Genomic DNA, 17,183 nt, shown 5'->3' with positions numbered 1-17,183 from the left:
GGAAGGATGTGGAAACCATAGGAAGGGTGCAGAGGAGATTTATAAGGATGTTGCCTGGATTGGGGAGCATGCCTTATGAGAATAGGTTGTGTGAACTTGGCCTTTTTTCCTTGGAGCGACGGAGGATGAGAGGTGACCTGACAGAGGTGTGTAAGATGATGAGAGGAATTGATCGTGTGGATAGTCAGAGGCTTTTTTCCCAGGGCTGAAATAGCTAACATGAGAGGGCACAGTTTTAAGGTGTTTGGAAGTAGGTACAGTTGGGATGTCAGGGGTAAGTTGATATTTTTTTTTACACAAAGAGTGGTGAATGCATGGAATGGGTTGCCAGCAACAGCGGTGGAGGCGGATACAATAGGGTCTTTAAAGAGACTCCTGGACAGGTACATGGAGCTCAGAAAAATAGAGGGCTATGGGTAACCCTAGGTAATTTCTCAGGTAAGGACATGTTCGTTACAGCTTTGTGGGCCAAAGGACCTGTATTGTGCTGTAGGTTTTCTATGTTTCTATATTAGTTGCTAGTTTCAGCCTGTTCAATTCATTCCCCGTCATCTTAAGCAAAAGCTGGAGAGACAGAATAGGAGCAAATCCTCTGATTTAATATTACACAGAATTATTCTCAATGGTTATGAAAGACCCTGGTTTCCTTGGCTATGTAAGTGTCGGGAAGACACTCTCAAGTCCCACCAAACTTGTGAGATTAAAAGGCTCGTCCCACCCCAAACCCCGGTGTGTGTGGATGCTGTGTGATTTGCTACCCTGTTAGAAGTTAGTGCTGCAAAATAACAGACAGTACACAGCATATGGTTAAATGAGTTATATTTATGAATCATAACTTAATTAAAGGGCTAGTAAAGAATAACAAAAAGAAAATGGCCCATTCTAATCAAATAGTCAAATCTGCAGAAGTTGGAGCTCATCTTGAACTTCTCTGTCACTCACGAGCTGGGCCCTCGGTCAACGTGAATGCGCTCACCACCTTCCGAACGTCGCTCCCAATCCATCTCGAACAAACAGGTCTCCCGCCGCATCGTCCGCTATGATCTGTTCTCCTCAGCGTCTTCTCTCTCCGCTGAACACAAGCCAAAACCAGTCTTATTGTCCCTCAACAAGAAAACCTCCCGCTAATTGGATGGCAGATATTCCTCGTCATCCCTTATCTTCAACAGTAACCCAGACAGGCTGAAAACAGAACAAACTTGTTACCCAGGTTAATTAAACCCCAAAACTGTAATGTTAGAAAGCTCTGCCTGCGGAGGGATGTAAACAAGGTTTACTGATTTAAAAAAAGAATTTGGAAAAAAACGTTATGCAAGGGAGGGGCGGGCTGGACACAGGACGGACAAGGAGAAAAACGCAACATCAATTAGAAGCTGAAGACATGAACTGTTAACAGTGGAATTAGTAGTGAGTATCTTTACCTTACTAACTTGAAACCCCTGGAGGAGAGACAACAGCGATAAAAGATTTAATGAAGCTACAGCTATAACATGCAGCAGCTTTAACCAGACAATATCGGCAGAGACTAGTGTTCAACATCCCTACCGTGTAGTTGGGAATTAGTTCTGCAAAATCATATCAAGGCATTTGGTCAAGTTTTGTACAAGTTTGTGAATTAACTTTCTGTGGATGATCAATTATTTCATTCAACGAACCAAGATGGCGAGCCACCCAGGTGAAGAACCAGCGCCCGATCGAAATGTGTAATGATGCAGAGGATTTAATATCGTTGGATGTATGTTATTTTCATTCGAAGAATCTGAATTTGATTTTCTGCAAGAACTGATTGTTTTTGCAAAGACTTTGATAAGTTACTGAATGAGATCCTCGTTGTTAAAGAGTTGTGATATTGGAGAATTGTCATGAAAGGAGTTAAACTGTGTGTATATATAATTTTTGAATTTAAACTTGTAGATATACTGCCTGGAACTGAAACTGAAGTTAACTATCATACTTGAGAATAGGGATTGTATTTGGTTTTCTAACTAGCTAGGGATAAGTAAAAAGGGAAGTTTAGTCCGTGAACTTTTAAATAGGGAATAACACTAGATCTAAGCAGTTAGAGAAATTGGTGTGATAATGAGTATTCTAATGAATATCACTGATTCTAACTAAATAGAAATTTGGCTTTTGTTGATATCTAAGATTTGGAATCTAAACAGAATGTTTGAATTTTGAATTGTTCTTGCTCGTGTAAATATTAAGTACATAATGTTTTACTTATAAACAAAAGAATTTCCAGAAGAGTGTGGTTTCTATTCTCTGCCTCCTTCAGATACCTGGGTTCTTCTGATGGCCTATTAGCACCTCGTGTAATTTGATTTTCTCTAAAGAGTGCAATGACTAGTCACACACGGTAAGACTGGTCTACACAAGTGTTACAAACTGCTCTTACAGAGCTGCTATATGAAATATCCACGGCATAACAGTAAAGATGTGAACCAGGGCACTGCAGTTGTGTAAAGATTCTATCATATTATAATCACTTTTTCCAAAAAGTATTGTTAACTTCATTGCACAATACTAGATCAAAAATGCAGTAACCTACTCTCATTAGATTCTCAACTTTCTAAACTTGAAAATTTGCTAATATTGTTCATTCAATTTGCCCACTCCTGATGCATATTGAAGCCTGCCATACTTTTTACATGCTCCTCTAATTCTTGGTTTATGCTGTACCCTATAGTAGTCTGCTTGGGAGTCAACAAATAATTCTCAACAATATTTTCTACTGCTCATTGTTTCTCAGGTCACTAAATTTCTACTTGTTGGTTTTCCAAGTTTTAATACAGGTATTTTAGGAACTTTATCCCATTTTTTAATTGAAATTATCACTCTCACTTTTTCATTTTGCCTATCTCAAATAAATATTAAGTATTTTGGAATTGACATTTCCAAACCTCTAACACTTTGCAACTATATAAATCATAGATAACAATAAACACAAGAGCTTTTGCATATGTTGGAAATCTTGAACAGCACACACAGATTGCTGGGGCAAATCTGTAGGTCAGGCTGCGTCAATGGAAATGAATAATAGAACTCTTATTACATCATATGTCAATGATTTGGATGATGGAATTGATGGCTTTGTTGCAAAGTTTGCAGACGATACAAGGACGTGTTAGAGGAAGTAGAGAGGCTACAGGACTTAGAATAAACTGTCGATGTTTCAGACTGAGACTGTTCAAATGGAGAAGGGAAAAGAAACCAAAATAAGAAGGTGAGGAGGGGGGAAAAGTACAAGTTGACAGGTGATAGGTGAAACCAGTTGAGGGGAAGATAGGTGGGAGGGAAATGTGGGGTTGAAATAAGAAATAAGGAGGTAATAGGTGAAAAAGGTAAAGCTGTAAAGAAGGAGTCTGATAGGAGAGTACAGTGGACCAGGGAAGAAAGGGGAGGAGGAGGGGCACTAGGCAGGGGAGGAAAAGGGGTGAGAGATGATGCCCTCCCGTTGGAGTCTACCCAGATGTAATGTAAGGTGGTAGTCCTCTGACCTGAATATGGCAGTAGAGGAGGCCATAAACTGCCGTGTCAGAACGTCAATGAAAATTGGAAATAGAAATGAAATTGGAAGCCATGGATAATCTCAGCTTTTGTGGTGGACAGTGTGAAAGTGCTCAGCGATGCGGTCCCAAAATCTAGAGAGATGAACTGATGTCTCACCAGAATAGATTGCTCGGGGTCCTGAATCATGGTGGTGAGACAGCTGTAGGGGCAGGTGTAGCTCTTTTCCTGCTTGCGGGGAAAAGTGCTGGAGGGAGGTCAGTGGGGAGGGACGAATGGACAAGAGTCGTGTAGAGGATGATCCCTACAGAAAGTGAAGAGTTAGGGGGGTGGGAGTAACATGTGCTTAGTGGCAGGATCCCATTGTAGGCGATGGAAGTTGGAGAGAATGAGGTGCTGGATACAGACAAGTTTCATAACATGTATCAGTCTTTCTGGTTCTGCTTTTCATATCCAAAAGGACTCCATTTATCATTCCCCATTCCCCTCCTTTGCACTATCTTTCTCTCTAACTTTCAAAACTTCCCCTCATCTGAACACTAGCCCCTACAATTGAGCTTCTCTCTCAAACAACTATCTCATTGAGCTGTTAGACAAGATGCTATTCAGTTCCCTCCGATACTAGCCCCGCCTGATTCAGGTAAAGCCTGTTCATAGGACCTGCTCCCATTTCTCCAATACCAAACTTACATCCACACATTAACATTTGTGATTCTGATGAACTCGAGCCAATATTGCCTCTGTTGTTTTGCTTTTTTAATTTTGATCCCAGCTGCTCCTTCAGCAGACTCATCTCCTTGGTCCATGACTCAAATGCTGTAGATGGGACATTGACAACTGATTCATTCCCTGCCCACGCCAAGTCAGTTTATTTATTTATTTAGATGCAGGGCAGAGTAGGGGAGGCCCTTCCGGACCTTCAAGCCACGCTTTAATCTCACAATTTAATCGGAGCCTAATCACCAGACAATTTACACTGACCAATTAAACTACCAACCAGTACATGTTTGGACAGTGGGAGGAAACAGGAGCACCCGGAGGAAACTCACGCAGTCACGGGGAGAACGTACAAACTCCTGACAGGCAGCGGCGGGAATTGAACCCGGGTCATCTGTACTGTAAAGCATTCTGCTAACCACTATGCTACCATGCTGCCCTTGGATACTAATCCATTAATTTAACCACCACACTGCGCAAGTCTAGCGGCTTTCGAGTAATAGAGACATGATTACTCTATGAGATGAAAGTAAATAATTTTATTTATTTCAGCAATGTTAAATAATCTGTCATAGACAGTAATCATGGTCAATGATCATGTTGATAAAATGATAAAAAAGTGCACAATTTGATATTGATTACATTTCTTAAAATCATTACATATATTCAACTTTCATTTGCACATCAGAGATAAATCATGCAGTAAGATTGTGCTTTGTTTTATCATGACAGATGTTGTCAACGAGCTTCAGATTTTTTATAGTAAACAAGAGTTCATAAAATTCTATAACCTTGTTATCATTCGTGTCCTGATTTTCCACAGCTTTGACAATATCTGGAACTATAACCCGTTTCTTCTCTACCCTGTGGAGAAAATACTGGACTAAGGATGATAAAATTAAATAATAGATCTACACGTTGGAACTTAACAATAACAAAGTAAGGCTCTGCCTAAACTAAGGAATACACTTTAAAAAAATGTCCCTCAGCAGGTAATACAGATAAAATTGCATAACTGTAATATGGATAGCATTTATGAACAGGGTAATATTGTTAACAACACACATCAAAGTTGCTGGTGAACACAGCAGGCCAGGCAGCATCTGTAGGAAGACGTTTTGAAATGTCGACTGCACCTCTTCCTACAGATGCTGCCTGGCCTGCTGCGTTCACCAGCAACTTTGATGTGTGTTGCTTGAATTTCCAGCATCTGCAGAATTCCTGTTGTTAATATTGTTAACAATTCAGTTTGAAGATCCCTTGTCAGAAGGTTCTGAAGAATTCTGACAAATAGACTTTGACCTAAGAAGATAACTCTGCTTCCCTTTCTACAGATGCTGTCTAACCTCCTGAGTTTTTCCAGTATTTTCCATTTTTTAGATGTGGAGGTATTTCTACAGCCAGATGGTAGTGAATTTGTGGAATTCACTGCTATGGACAGCTATGAAAGCCAAGTCATTAAGTATACTTAAAGTAGAGTTTGATAGATTTTTGATTAGTCATGGTGTCAAAGGTTACGAGAGAAGGTTGAGAGGGATACTGTGGAGCAGATTCAAGGGGACAAGTGACCATAGCCTGGCTCCGATGTCTTTTGTTTAGATTCCCCGGATATGCAATTTTTCATTTTGTCTTGTGGCTCCTGTTGAGAATTAGCTCTCTCCTTCCTTCAGCGTTAAATAATGTTCTTCACTAGGACCAGCAGCAAGCAAGCTAACAGTAAGTATTGCCGTCTTGGAGCCAGAGCCTGCTTCATAACCTCTCAAACCTGGGCTGAGGAGACACCAGGGCCAGTCCTGTCCTGGGAGCAGGTCACTCTCGCCTGCTGACTTCCCTTGCTCATGGGCTTTGCCAATGCCTTGTAGCCTCCACAGATGCCGACATTTTTCCTGCTTCCTGGAGGCTACTAATCCATTAGCACAGTTTGCGTATGGCTGGGACATTATGCTGCACCCAATAGTTCAGCATCATTCCTTCAACCCTTTGTGGAGTTATGTTCCAGGCAAATGACCATCATCCACTCCCCATCAGTTCCAGGCAGGGTTGGGGCAGGGCTTAAAGTGGCATGTTGTAATTTCCCTGTTCTCTTGTGCCATGGAGATGGGCATGGGCCACTGTCTTTACCCCAGTTAACATCAGTTCTCTTAATATATCTTACCATTTAAAGTGATATTACAAGAAAGATTTACAGTTCAAAGTTTAAATTTATTATCAACTTTCACACGTCACATATACTACCCTAAGATTCTTCATCTTGTGAGTATTTCATAGCAGATACAAAGAAATAAAATGGAATTAATGAAAAACTGCATACAAAGATGGACAAACAACCAAAGTGTAAAAGAAGACGAACTGTGAAAATACAAAAAAAAAGTAATAAATAAATATTGAGAACATGAGTTGTAGAGTTCTTGAAAGAGAGTCCATAGGTTGTGGAATCAGTTCAGAGTCCGGGTGAGTGAAGTTATCAATGCTGGTTCATGAGCTTGATGGTTGAACTGTTCCTAAACCTGGTGATGTTTTTATAATGAAGAAATAGGTTTTCTTATATGCTTGGAATACTGACTGACTAAAGCAAATGCTATTAGAATAGAAGCCTGCTGTTCAGTTGTTCTGAAATGCTGATGTATCTGCATCTATGTCATCATGATGTTTTCTGCATTTTCTTTCCACACCCAGGAACCCAGTTACCAAGCACCATTTCCATACACCAACACCCCTTATTCCTGTGCTCCTTTTAAATACCCAGTTCATTAGTACATTTATTATAAGGCCATATAACATCTAAAAAAGCAAATTGAAAGTGTATTGGGGTATTAAATGTAAATAACACCAGAAAGTCTGGAAAATCCATCAGCCCTGTAAGCACCAAAACCTTAACAGTGTCAGGCTAGCAGAGTTTTACTGTATAGATTTCGGCAAAGTTCCCAATTTTTTTTCTATCTAGTGTTAAGTAGAAAACTTCAAAAGTAAGTGATTTTTATGAATGAATAATTTTAATATGTGATGGATAAGAGTAAAAGTCATTAAAATTTGGACAGGAGTATGAAAAGAAAACACATTTATACACAGATGAGAATGCATCAGCTTAAATTGGGCAAGATGAGAGAGTTTTAAGTTTAGTTTATAAATAGAACAATACAGGCGCTTTGGCCCAAGATATTCAGCAGATCCTTTAACCTACTCCAAGATCAGACCAATGATTCAAAATTTTGAAGAAAACCTAATATACCTCATTGGATTGGTATTTTATCTGAATAGAATCCTGAGAATTAGCTTTTGAACTCCTGTATCAATCTGGAACATTAACATTTAAAGGCTACAATTTAAATGGCTGACAAATGCAAATCATCGCAACATGTTTTCAGAAAGGTGCAATTTATTCCTAATCTTCTTGAAAAATAAGTTTAGATTTCATCACTGGATCCCCTGGGATCAATAAAGTATGACTATGACTATGACTTACTGATGATCCAGATTCCAGGTGCGGAATGCAATTCTGTTTTCCCTGCTACTATATGGATTAATGGAATGATGAAATTCACAGGAACTTTTGTCATAAGACCCCTGGAAATGAAAAGCAAATCACTTGATTTCAGTGTGACATTAGCTTGGAAGGAGATTGGCTTAAATAGCAAGACTTATTACGTGGAGGTATTATAGTTGAGTTCTTGCTCTAATCCAAAAAAATACTAAACTCTGCAATACTGTTTAAATTCCCTTTAATCAATGGTACAACAATGGTGTCTAGAGGGGTAACAAGAAATCTAAATAGGGATAAAAAAAAAATCTGCTCTGAGTTTGTGTTTGCATCCCATTGCAGAGAAATGAGTGCAAAGTTCTGGCTGACTTTCTATTGCAGCACTGACAAGATGCAGTGCCAATGGAAGTGGTGCTTTTCAGGTTCGACCAGAGTCATCCCAGTGGACATGAAAGATCCCAAGCCTTGCTCCAAATGAGAACAAATAAATTCTCACCAACATTTTAGGCAATATTTATCCCAGAAAGCAAAATATTTGATTGTTATGACAGTAATTAAGTAATTAAGTGTCCCACCAGGGACACTAACATACTAGACCACTGCTACACGACAATAAAGGATGCATATCACTCTGTTACACGGGCAGCCTTGGCACTCTCCGACCACTGCCTGGTTCACCTTCTCCCGACATACAGGCAGAAACTAAGATCGGTTAAGCCTGTTGTCAGGATAGTCAGGAGATGGACCAAGGAGATGGAGCTTCAGGCCTGTTTCGACAGCACGGATTGGAGTGTCTTTGAGGCTGCAGCTACAGATCTTCATGATCTGTCTGACATTGTGACCTCATTCATCAGTTTTTGTGAAGACTTGCATTCCAACAAAAACCTTCTGCACATTCAACAACAAGCCCTGGTTCACATCACAACTCAGGCAGCTTCGTTGGGAGAAGGAGGAGGCGTACAGAAGAGGGGACAGGATTCTGTACAAACGAGCCAGGAACACGCTGACAAGGGAGAATCACGCAGCGAAGAAGCGCTACATTGGAAAACTACAAAACAGGTTTTCAGACAACGACCCAGTGTCAGTGTGGAAGGGGCTCCAAGAGATCACCAACTACAAGAAACCATTCCCCCAGGCTGTGGAGAACCATCAACAACTGGCTGACAATCTGAACAAGTTTTATTGCAGATTCGACACTTTCACTCCCCCCAGCCAAAACACAGACCTACCTGCAACCCCTATCATCCATCACCCCGACATCTCAGTATCTGCTTTCTCACCCCACATTACAAAACCTGCTCCTCCTACCCCCCTTCACTTCAACCCTATTGTACCTGCGCTCAGGATCTGTGAGAGGGAGGTGAGTCAACTGTTCCGGAGGTGGAAGACCAGGAAAGCACCAGGCCCAGACGGCGTGTCACCCTCCTGCCTGAAGACCTGCGCTGATCATCTGGCCCCCCATCTACACACGGATCTTCAATAGATCACTGGAGCTGTCTGAAGTCCCTCATTGCTTCAAGCGCTCCATTATCATTCCAGTCCCTAAGAAACCAACTATCAAGGGACTAAATGACTACAGGCCTGTTGCCTTGACACCTGTGGTCATGAAGTCCTTTGAGAGACTAGTGTTGTCTCATCTGAAGGACATCACAGGCCCCCTGCTGGTCCTCCTACAGTTTGCTTATCGGGCAAATAGGTCAGTGGATGCTGCAGTCAACATGGGACTGCATTACATACTACAACACCTCGACAACCCAGGAACTTCTGCGAGGGTCCTGTTTGTTGACTTCAGCTCGGCGTTCAACACCATTGTCCCAGAAATCCTCCACTCCAAACTCACCCAGCTCACTGTATCCCCCGCCATCTGTCGGTGGATCACAAGCTTCCTGACTGACAGGGTGCAGCAAGTGAGGCTGGGGAGCATCATTTCTAGCACCCGGACAATCAGTACCAGTGCCCCCCCAGGGATGTGTGCTCTCCCCACTGCTCTTCTCCCTTTACACTAATGACTGCACCTCACAGGATCCATCTGTTAAACTCCTGAAGTTTGCAGACGACACAACTGTCATTGGCCTTATCCGAGATGGTGATGAGTCTGCATACGGATGGGTGGTGGAACGGCTGGCCCTCTGGTGTGGTTAGAACAATCTGAAGCTAAATACGCTCAAGACTGTGGAGATGTGGAGATGACAGTGGACTTCAGGAGGAGCCCCCCAGTACTCCCCCCACTCACTATACTCAACAATATTGTGTCTGCTGTGGAGACCTTCAGGTTTCTGGGTGTCACAATCTCCCAGGACTTGAAGTGGACACCCAACGCGGACACTCTTATCAAAAAGGCTCAGCAGAGGTTGTATTTCCTACATCAACTCAGGAAGTACAACCTGCCTCAGGAGCTGCTGATTCAATTCTATTCAGGAATAATCCAGTCTGTTCTCTGTTCGTCCATCTCTGTCTTGTTTAGATCAGATACCAAACAAGACAAGAATAGACTCCAAAGAACCGTCAGGGCTGCGGAAAGGATTATTGGTGTGAAGCTGCCCTCAATCCAGGACTTATATGCATCTAGAGTCAGGAAGCGAGCAAGCAGCATCATTGTAGACCCATCACACCCTGGACATCTCCTGTTCCAACTCCCTCCTTCTGGTAGGTGCTTTAGATCACTGTATGCCAGGACAAATAGGCACAAGAACAGTTTCTTTCTGTATGCCATCAGTCTTATGAACACTTGAACTTTAGTCTATTATAAACCAAGTCCACCTGTACATACACAGGTACACCTCATTGTATATAGTTCACGATTATTTGCACTATTGTTTTGTTTGCTTTTGATTCTGTTCAGCGAGAGCTCGGGGAAACCGGCATCAAATTCCCTGTATGTGTTCACATACTTGGCGATAATAAAGGATTCTGATTCTGATTCTGATTAATTATGCTTCACAGGTAGTATATTCTGCATGCCCACTCACCAGGGAATCCTTGGCCCATGACTGGAGAAGGAGCAGTCAGGGTGCTGCTGCAAACCTCAAGGCCACACATCAGGAGCTCACTGAGGTTCTGTATAATCAGTGAATGAGCAACCTCACCAATTATCCACCCACCTGTCCACAACCTCTCCCATGACTGCTGAGGAGTCTGTGCTTCCGCGTTAGCCTCATTAGTTACCTCCGATCCCCTGACGCTGACTAACCAGAAGATGTCACGGGCTATGCCACATTGACTGTAATCCATTCCTTTTGTCTTTAGAGATGCCACAGAAAATACATGTCCTTCCTTTTCACTTTTATACCACTTTAGGTTACAATGACAATTTTATTGTCAGAGGTTTGTGACTCTGAAGCCGCATGTTCTTGAAGTGTCTTGGAAGGGCGCTCATTTGTTATCACCTTCTCAAGGGTAACGAGGTATGCACTTTAAGACCGGCTTTTTCAGTGATTACTGTAAAAGACAATTAATAATCAACAATTACCTGGCATTTAAATTCTCCCTTAGAATCACAAAGCGGCGTTCCTTCTTTTTTTGCTGCATTCCTGTCAAAGTACCATTCATTGAAACGCTTATCTTTAAGGTGTCTCTCGATTCTTTTTACAAAGGAATCATACACTTCCCCTATGTCTCCACCAAGTTTTTTCCCATGTTCCTTAACCTGCAAAAGAAAAGTATGCATTTACAATAATCAGGCTCCTTCTCTGCACTGAATCCGAACGTAAATACACTGGAGCTGTAAAACAACTGAATTCAAATTCAAGTTTATTGTCAAACAAGAGGAATTCTGCAGATGCTGGAAATTCAAGCAACACACATCAAAGTTGCTGATGAACGCAGCAGGTGAGGCAACACTTCACCTGTGAGTCGACTGGGGTGATATACTGCGTCCGGTGCTCCCGATGTGGCCTTTTATATATTGGCGAGACCCGACGCAGACTGGGAGACCACTTTGCTGAACATCTACACTCTGTCCGCCAGAGAAAGCAGGATCTCCCAGTGGCCACATATTTTAATTCCACATCCCATTCCCATTCTTACATGTCTATCCACGGCCTCCTCTACTGTAAAGATGAAACCACACTCAGGTTGGAGGAACAACACCTTATATTCCGTCTGGGTAGCCTCCAACCTGATGGCATGAACATCGACTTCCCTAACTTCCGCTAGGCCCCACCTCCCCCTCGTACCCCATCTGTTACTTATTTTTATGCACACATTCTTTCTCTCACTCTCCTTTTTCTCCCTCTGTCCCTCTGAATATACCCCTTGCCCATCCTCTGGGTCCACCCCCCCCTTGTCTTTCTTCCCGGACCTCCTGTCCCATGATCCTCTCGTATCCCCTTTCGCCAATCACCTGTCCAGCTCTTGGCTCTATCCCTCCCCCTCCTGTCTTCTCCTATCATTTTGGACCTCCCCCTCCCCCTCCAATTTTCAAATCCCTTACTCACTCTTCCTTCAGTTAGTCCTGATGAAGGGTCTCAGCCTGAAACGTCGACTGCACCTCTTCCTACAGATGCTGCTTGGCCTGCTGCGTTCACCAGCAACTTTGATGTGTGTTGCTCAAGTTTATTGTCATTCAAGTGTACACAAATGTACAGCTAAATGAAGCAAGGGATAAGGTGCAAAACACAGTACATATATCATAGTACATAAAATAATATTAATGCAATGATATTAACAGATTATGAAAATAATATTCTGTGGATATGAAGAGCATCTAATACATTTAGTTCAATATCCAGCAGTATAAAGCTACTGGTGCCTTCATAAATAATGTGTACTGAGCGGTAGCAGGGTGTTCAGAAGTCTCACAGCCTGGAGGAAGAAGCTGTTAACCAGCCTAATATTCCTTGTTCTTATATCTTGTCCAACTGCCTGAGAGCAGGCCAAAGAGTTTGTGAGATGGGTCTCACACAATGCTGAGGGCTCTGTGAATGCAGTACTTCTGGTATATGTGCTGGATCAGTTGGGAGGGGGTGAGGAAGACCCCATTAATTCTCTCAGCAGTCCTCACGGTCTGTTCAGATATGATGAGATTGGTCAGATGCTTTGTAATTCCCAGACCAGACTGTGATACAGCTGGTCAGGGCACTCTCGATGGTGTTCCAGTAGAATGTGGTTAGAATGGAGGAATATAGTTTTCCCATAAAAGACTGTGAATGAGAATATATGCAAGGAATTATTTGTATAGGTCCAACACTGACAACCATGCTTTCAGATTCATGATTGTTGAAGGCTCCTATGCAGTTAACTGCTTCAGCAATCCATATAGTAAGAGGATCAAATATTTCTTCCCTCATCTCTTTTTTAAAATCTAACTCGGAGATCAAGCTTTTGATCGTATGCCTTTATATTTCTTTTTTGTGCGGGAAGGAGGATGGTTTTGATGTTCTTTTTTTGAACAACTTACATGTTTTTCTTTGTTTTATGGCTATCTAGAGAAGATGAATCTCAGAGTTGTATATTGCATACATACTTTGATAATAAATGAACCTTTGAACCTTTCAAAATTTCTGGCACTGTCCTGTGTTTTGATTTTTGCTTCTCCCTTGAAGTGACTGGGATATTTCAGAAGCTATATAAATGCAATTTGTTGCAGCAGAAGCCAGTTGCACAGAAGAATAGAAAGGGCATGGGAGAAATAGTGAAGTCTGAATTTTAAAAAAACACACACACATCAGCCTTAATTAAAATTGACAATTATTTTGAATTCCATGCCAAACCTCTGACTGAGTTTCTGTTTATATATTGTGTTCCTTAATTCTAAACCCAAGGGATAAGAAAGCAGGAATTTGGTCTGGTCAAGGGAGAAGCTGGCTAACCTGGATGTTTTTCATTTTTCTTTATTTACGGTGGTATGAACATTAGCAAAGACTCAGGAAGCTTCAAGGAAATTATCAAAATAATGATTCTGGAGCTTCTCTAAAGTACCTGCAGTTATAAAGCTTTTTCACAGCATCAGATCATTCTACTATGCTCAAAAACCAAGAAATAATTATGAAGTACAGCCAATAACTGAAAAAGCATGATGTCTGGACGGGAGCTGAGGGTCGGGCCGATGCTGTTTGCCCTTCCACAACGTTTACTCCTCTTTCTGCTGTGCTGAGGCTGGTGAGCCCACTCCGACTGTGAGCTTTGCGGCAACCTACCCCCGTGTCAGAGACTGAGACTGTTCCAGGCTCTGGGGTCTATGGACTCAGTTTGATTCTGAATGCTTTTATTGTTTGCATGATATGTGTTTTTCTCTCTATCTGCACATTGGCTGATGGTCTTTTTTTTAATCAATTGGGTTATTTTAGCTTTCTTACTTTGTGGCTACCAGTAAGCAGACAAATCTCAAGGTTGTATAACTTATACATTCTTTGATGTATGAGGGATGAGGACCATCACTGGGTTCCGGCAAACTAGCAACAGAGGAGCTGAGGGCAGTGTGGACAGGGCCAACGAACTTAACCTGTTCTTTAACAGATTTGACATTGTGGCCCATGCCCATCCCCCACATGAGCCATCTGTTGTCGGCCCCCAACCAACACATATTCCACTCTCCCCTCCTACCCCTCCTCACAGTCCCCCACCCTGCTCTCATGACTATACCCCTCCTCCACACAAAACCACCATGGTTGGCTTCACAGCTGAACAGGTGAGAAGACAGCTGAAACATCTCAACCCAAGCAAGGCTGCAGGACCGGATGGTGTCAGTAGCAGGGTGCTCAAAGCCTGTGCCCCTCAGCTATGTGGAGTACTTCACCATGTATTCAACCTGAGCCTGAGGCTCCGGAGGGTTCCTGTACTGTGGAAAACGTCCTGCCTTGTCCCTGTGCCAAAGACGCCGTGCCCCAGCTGCCTCAATGACTACAGACTGGTGGCATTGACCTCCCACATCATGAAGACCCTGGAGGGACTTGTTCTGGAGCTGCTCCGGCCTATGGTCAGGCCACACTTAAATCCCCTCCAGTTCGCCTACCAGCCCTGACTAGGAGTTGAGGATGCCATCGTCTACCTGCTGAACCGTGTCTATGCCCACCTGGACAAGCCAGCGTGCACTGTGAGGGTCATGTTTTTTGACTTCTCCAGTGCGTTCAACACCATCTGCCCTGCTCTGCTGGGGGAGAAGCTGACAGCGATGCAGGTGGATGCTTCCCTGGTGTCATGGATTCTTGACTACCTGACTGGCAGACCACGGTATGTGTGCTTGCAACACTGTGTGTCCGACAGAGTGATCAGCAGCACTGGGGTTCCACAGGGGACTGTCTTGTCTCCCTTTCTCTTCACCATTTACACCTCGGACTTCAACTACTGCACAGAGTCTTGTCATCTTCAGAAGTTTTCGGATGACTCTACCACAGTTGGATGCATCAGCAAGGGAGATGAGGTTGAGTACAGGGCTACTGTAGGAAACTTTGTCACATGGTGTGAGCAGAATTATCTGCAGCTTAACGTGAAAAAGACTAAGGAGCTGGTGGTAGACCTGAGGAGAGCTAAGGTACCGGTGACCCCTGTTTCCATCCAGGGGGTCAGTATGGACATGGTGGAGGATTACAAATACCTGGGGATACGAATTGACAATAAACTGGACTGGTCAAAGAACACTGAGGCTGTCTACAAGAAGGGTCAGAGCCGTCTCTACTTCCTGAGGAGACTGAGGTCCTTTAACATCTGTCGGACGATGCTGAGGATGTTCTACGAGTCTGTGGTGGCCAGTGCTATCATGTTTGCTGTTGTGTGCTGGGACAGCAGGCTGAGGGTAGCAGACACCAACAGAATCAACAAACTCATCCGTAAGGCCAGTGATGTTGTGGGGATGGAACTGGACTCTCTCACGGTGGTGTCTGAAAAGAGGATGCTGTCTAAGTTGCATGCCATCTTGGTCAATGTCTCCCATCCACTACATAATGTACTGGGTGGGCACAGGAGTACATTCAGCCAGAGACTCATTCCACCAAGATGCAGCACAGAGCGTCATAGGATGTCATTCCTGCCTGTGATCATCAAACTTTACAACTCCTCCCTTGGAGGGTCAGACACCCTGTGCCGATAGGCTGGTCCTGGATTTATTTCATAACTTACTGGCATAATTTACATATTACTATTTAACTATTTATGGTACTATGACTATTTATTATTTATGGTGCAACTGTAATGAAAACCAATTTCTGCCGGGATCAATAAAGTATGTCTATGACTATGACTATAATAAATGTATTTTGGAACATGGGGAAGCATGGCAATCAATTTGGAGAAAATTAGGTTCCAAAAACAATAATGTGAAGATATAATGTGAATAATAGTTCCACTTCTTAATGGTGTTATTTGAAAGTTAAATATTAGCCAATGTACTATAATGAATTCCATACTCTGATTCAAAGATATAATAGTCCAAATCTTTGCAGGTGTAGAGTCTAACACATGGTGCCCAGTACATCTGCAGCAGACAAGTCTACAGTTTGCTCAAACATGCATTCAATTTCAAAGTGAATAAACCACACTAAGGGGCATGAAATACATTTACTTACTCCAGAAGAAAGAACACCAATGTTGCCTTCCATATATTTGATTGTAGCAATCTAAAGAACACCTTAAGAGCTTTTATTTTTAAATCATAAGGGAAGCAAGCATTAGGGATCAAATTTTACCTTGATAAACCCTTGCAATTCCATACCTCTCTCAGATAATTTCTCATTCGACAGGCACAGTTGTACCTCATGTATTGTGATTTCGTTTTGAATCGTGATTCCACATCTGCAGAACAGCAAATCCTATTATTATTGCTATGATTTGTGCCAACAGTTACAAAGTACAGTTAACCTGTTAATCTACTAAGCCCAAGACATTAGTGATAGACTAAAAGATTTTCGAGAAAATCTGATCTACCACTGCATAACATCTCAAAAAAGTTAGTGTACTCTGGTATTAAGAAAGATCTCAATACCCTATCTCAATACACTATTAACTTTTCTGAGATGTTTTGCTGTGGTATAATAAATTTTCCAGTGAACCTGATGTATTAAAAGTGAATGTGAGAAATAGAGTCTCAGTGTATTTAAAGGAAGCACAATAAATAGGGCTCCATTGAGTTTTGAGGGAACACAGGAACAGAATTCCAATGGATTTAAAGGGAGTGCAAGAAACAGCAGCCAGTGAGCCAGAAACCAAACCATCAGGATTCCTGATCTTTCTTAAAGGAACTATTGTCATTTTCCATATTTGTCATTGAAGCATAAAGCTAAACAACAAGGGTAATGACTGCTATGAAAGTACATGAAAGTATGAATTCTGTATTAAATCTGATACAGCTGTGTCTCCAGTACTGATGGGCCCATTACAGAAAAAAAATTAATGTCAGAGTCTGTGTGAGTTTCTTTTTTACATGCAATTTGTGACTGAGTTTTGTGATAAAGGTGGAACTTATGAAGATTAGATTATACATAGTTTACTGTTGATAGTATGTTTTCTTTACAATTAGCATTAAAAAGAACCTGAACACGGGGAGATG

At 42.2% G+C, this 17,183-nt stretch overlaps 1 protein-coding gene across 2 annotated transcripts in view; it reads right to left on the bottom strand.

Moving 5' to 3' along the window:
* Positions 1 to 870: 870 nt before the first annotated feature.
* Positions 871 to 17,183, bottom strand: part of dffb (DNA fragmentation factor, beta polypeptide (caspase-activated DNase)) — a 28,731-nt gene continuing 12,418 nt past the window's right edge. Inside the window, exons 4-8 of one of the 2 annotated variants that reach the window (XM_072244735.1) lie at positions 16,350 to 16,429; positions 11,172 to 11,348; positions 7,688 to 7,788; positions 5,016 to 5,088; positions 871 to 1,182 (exon numbers count right to left, since the gene is read on the bottom strand). In XM_072244735.1, the coding sequence (XP_072100836.1) occupies positions 1,150 to 1,182; positions 5,016 to 5,088; positions 7,688 to 7,788; positions 11,172 to 11,348; positions 16,350 to 16,429 (464 nt within the window). In that variant the 3' untranslated portion in view covers positions 871 to 1,149. Of the gene's footprint in view, positions 1,183 to 4,763; positions 5,089 to 7,687; positions 7,789 to 11,171; positions 11,349 to 16,349; positions 16,430 to 17,183 lie in introns of those variants that run through there. The other variant, XM_072244733.1, reaches the window with a different exon arrangement.

The sequence above is a fragment of the Mobula birostris genome, chromosome 27, assembly GCF_030028105.1.
Source record: "Mobula birostris isolate sMobBir1 chromosome 27, sMobBir1.hap1, whole genome shotgun sequence".
Lineage (NCBI taxonomy): Eukaryota > Metazoa > Chordata > Chondrichthyes > Myliobatiformes > Myliobatidae > Mobula > Mobula birostris.
This window is presented reverse-complemented; position numbering and strand designations above follow the sequence as displayed.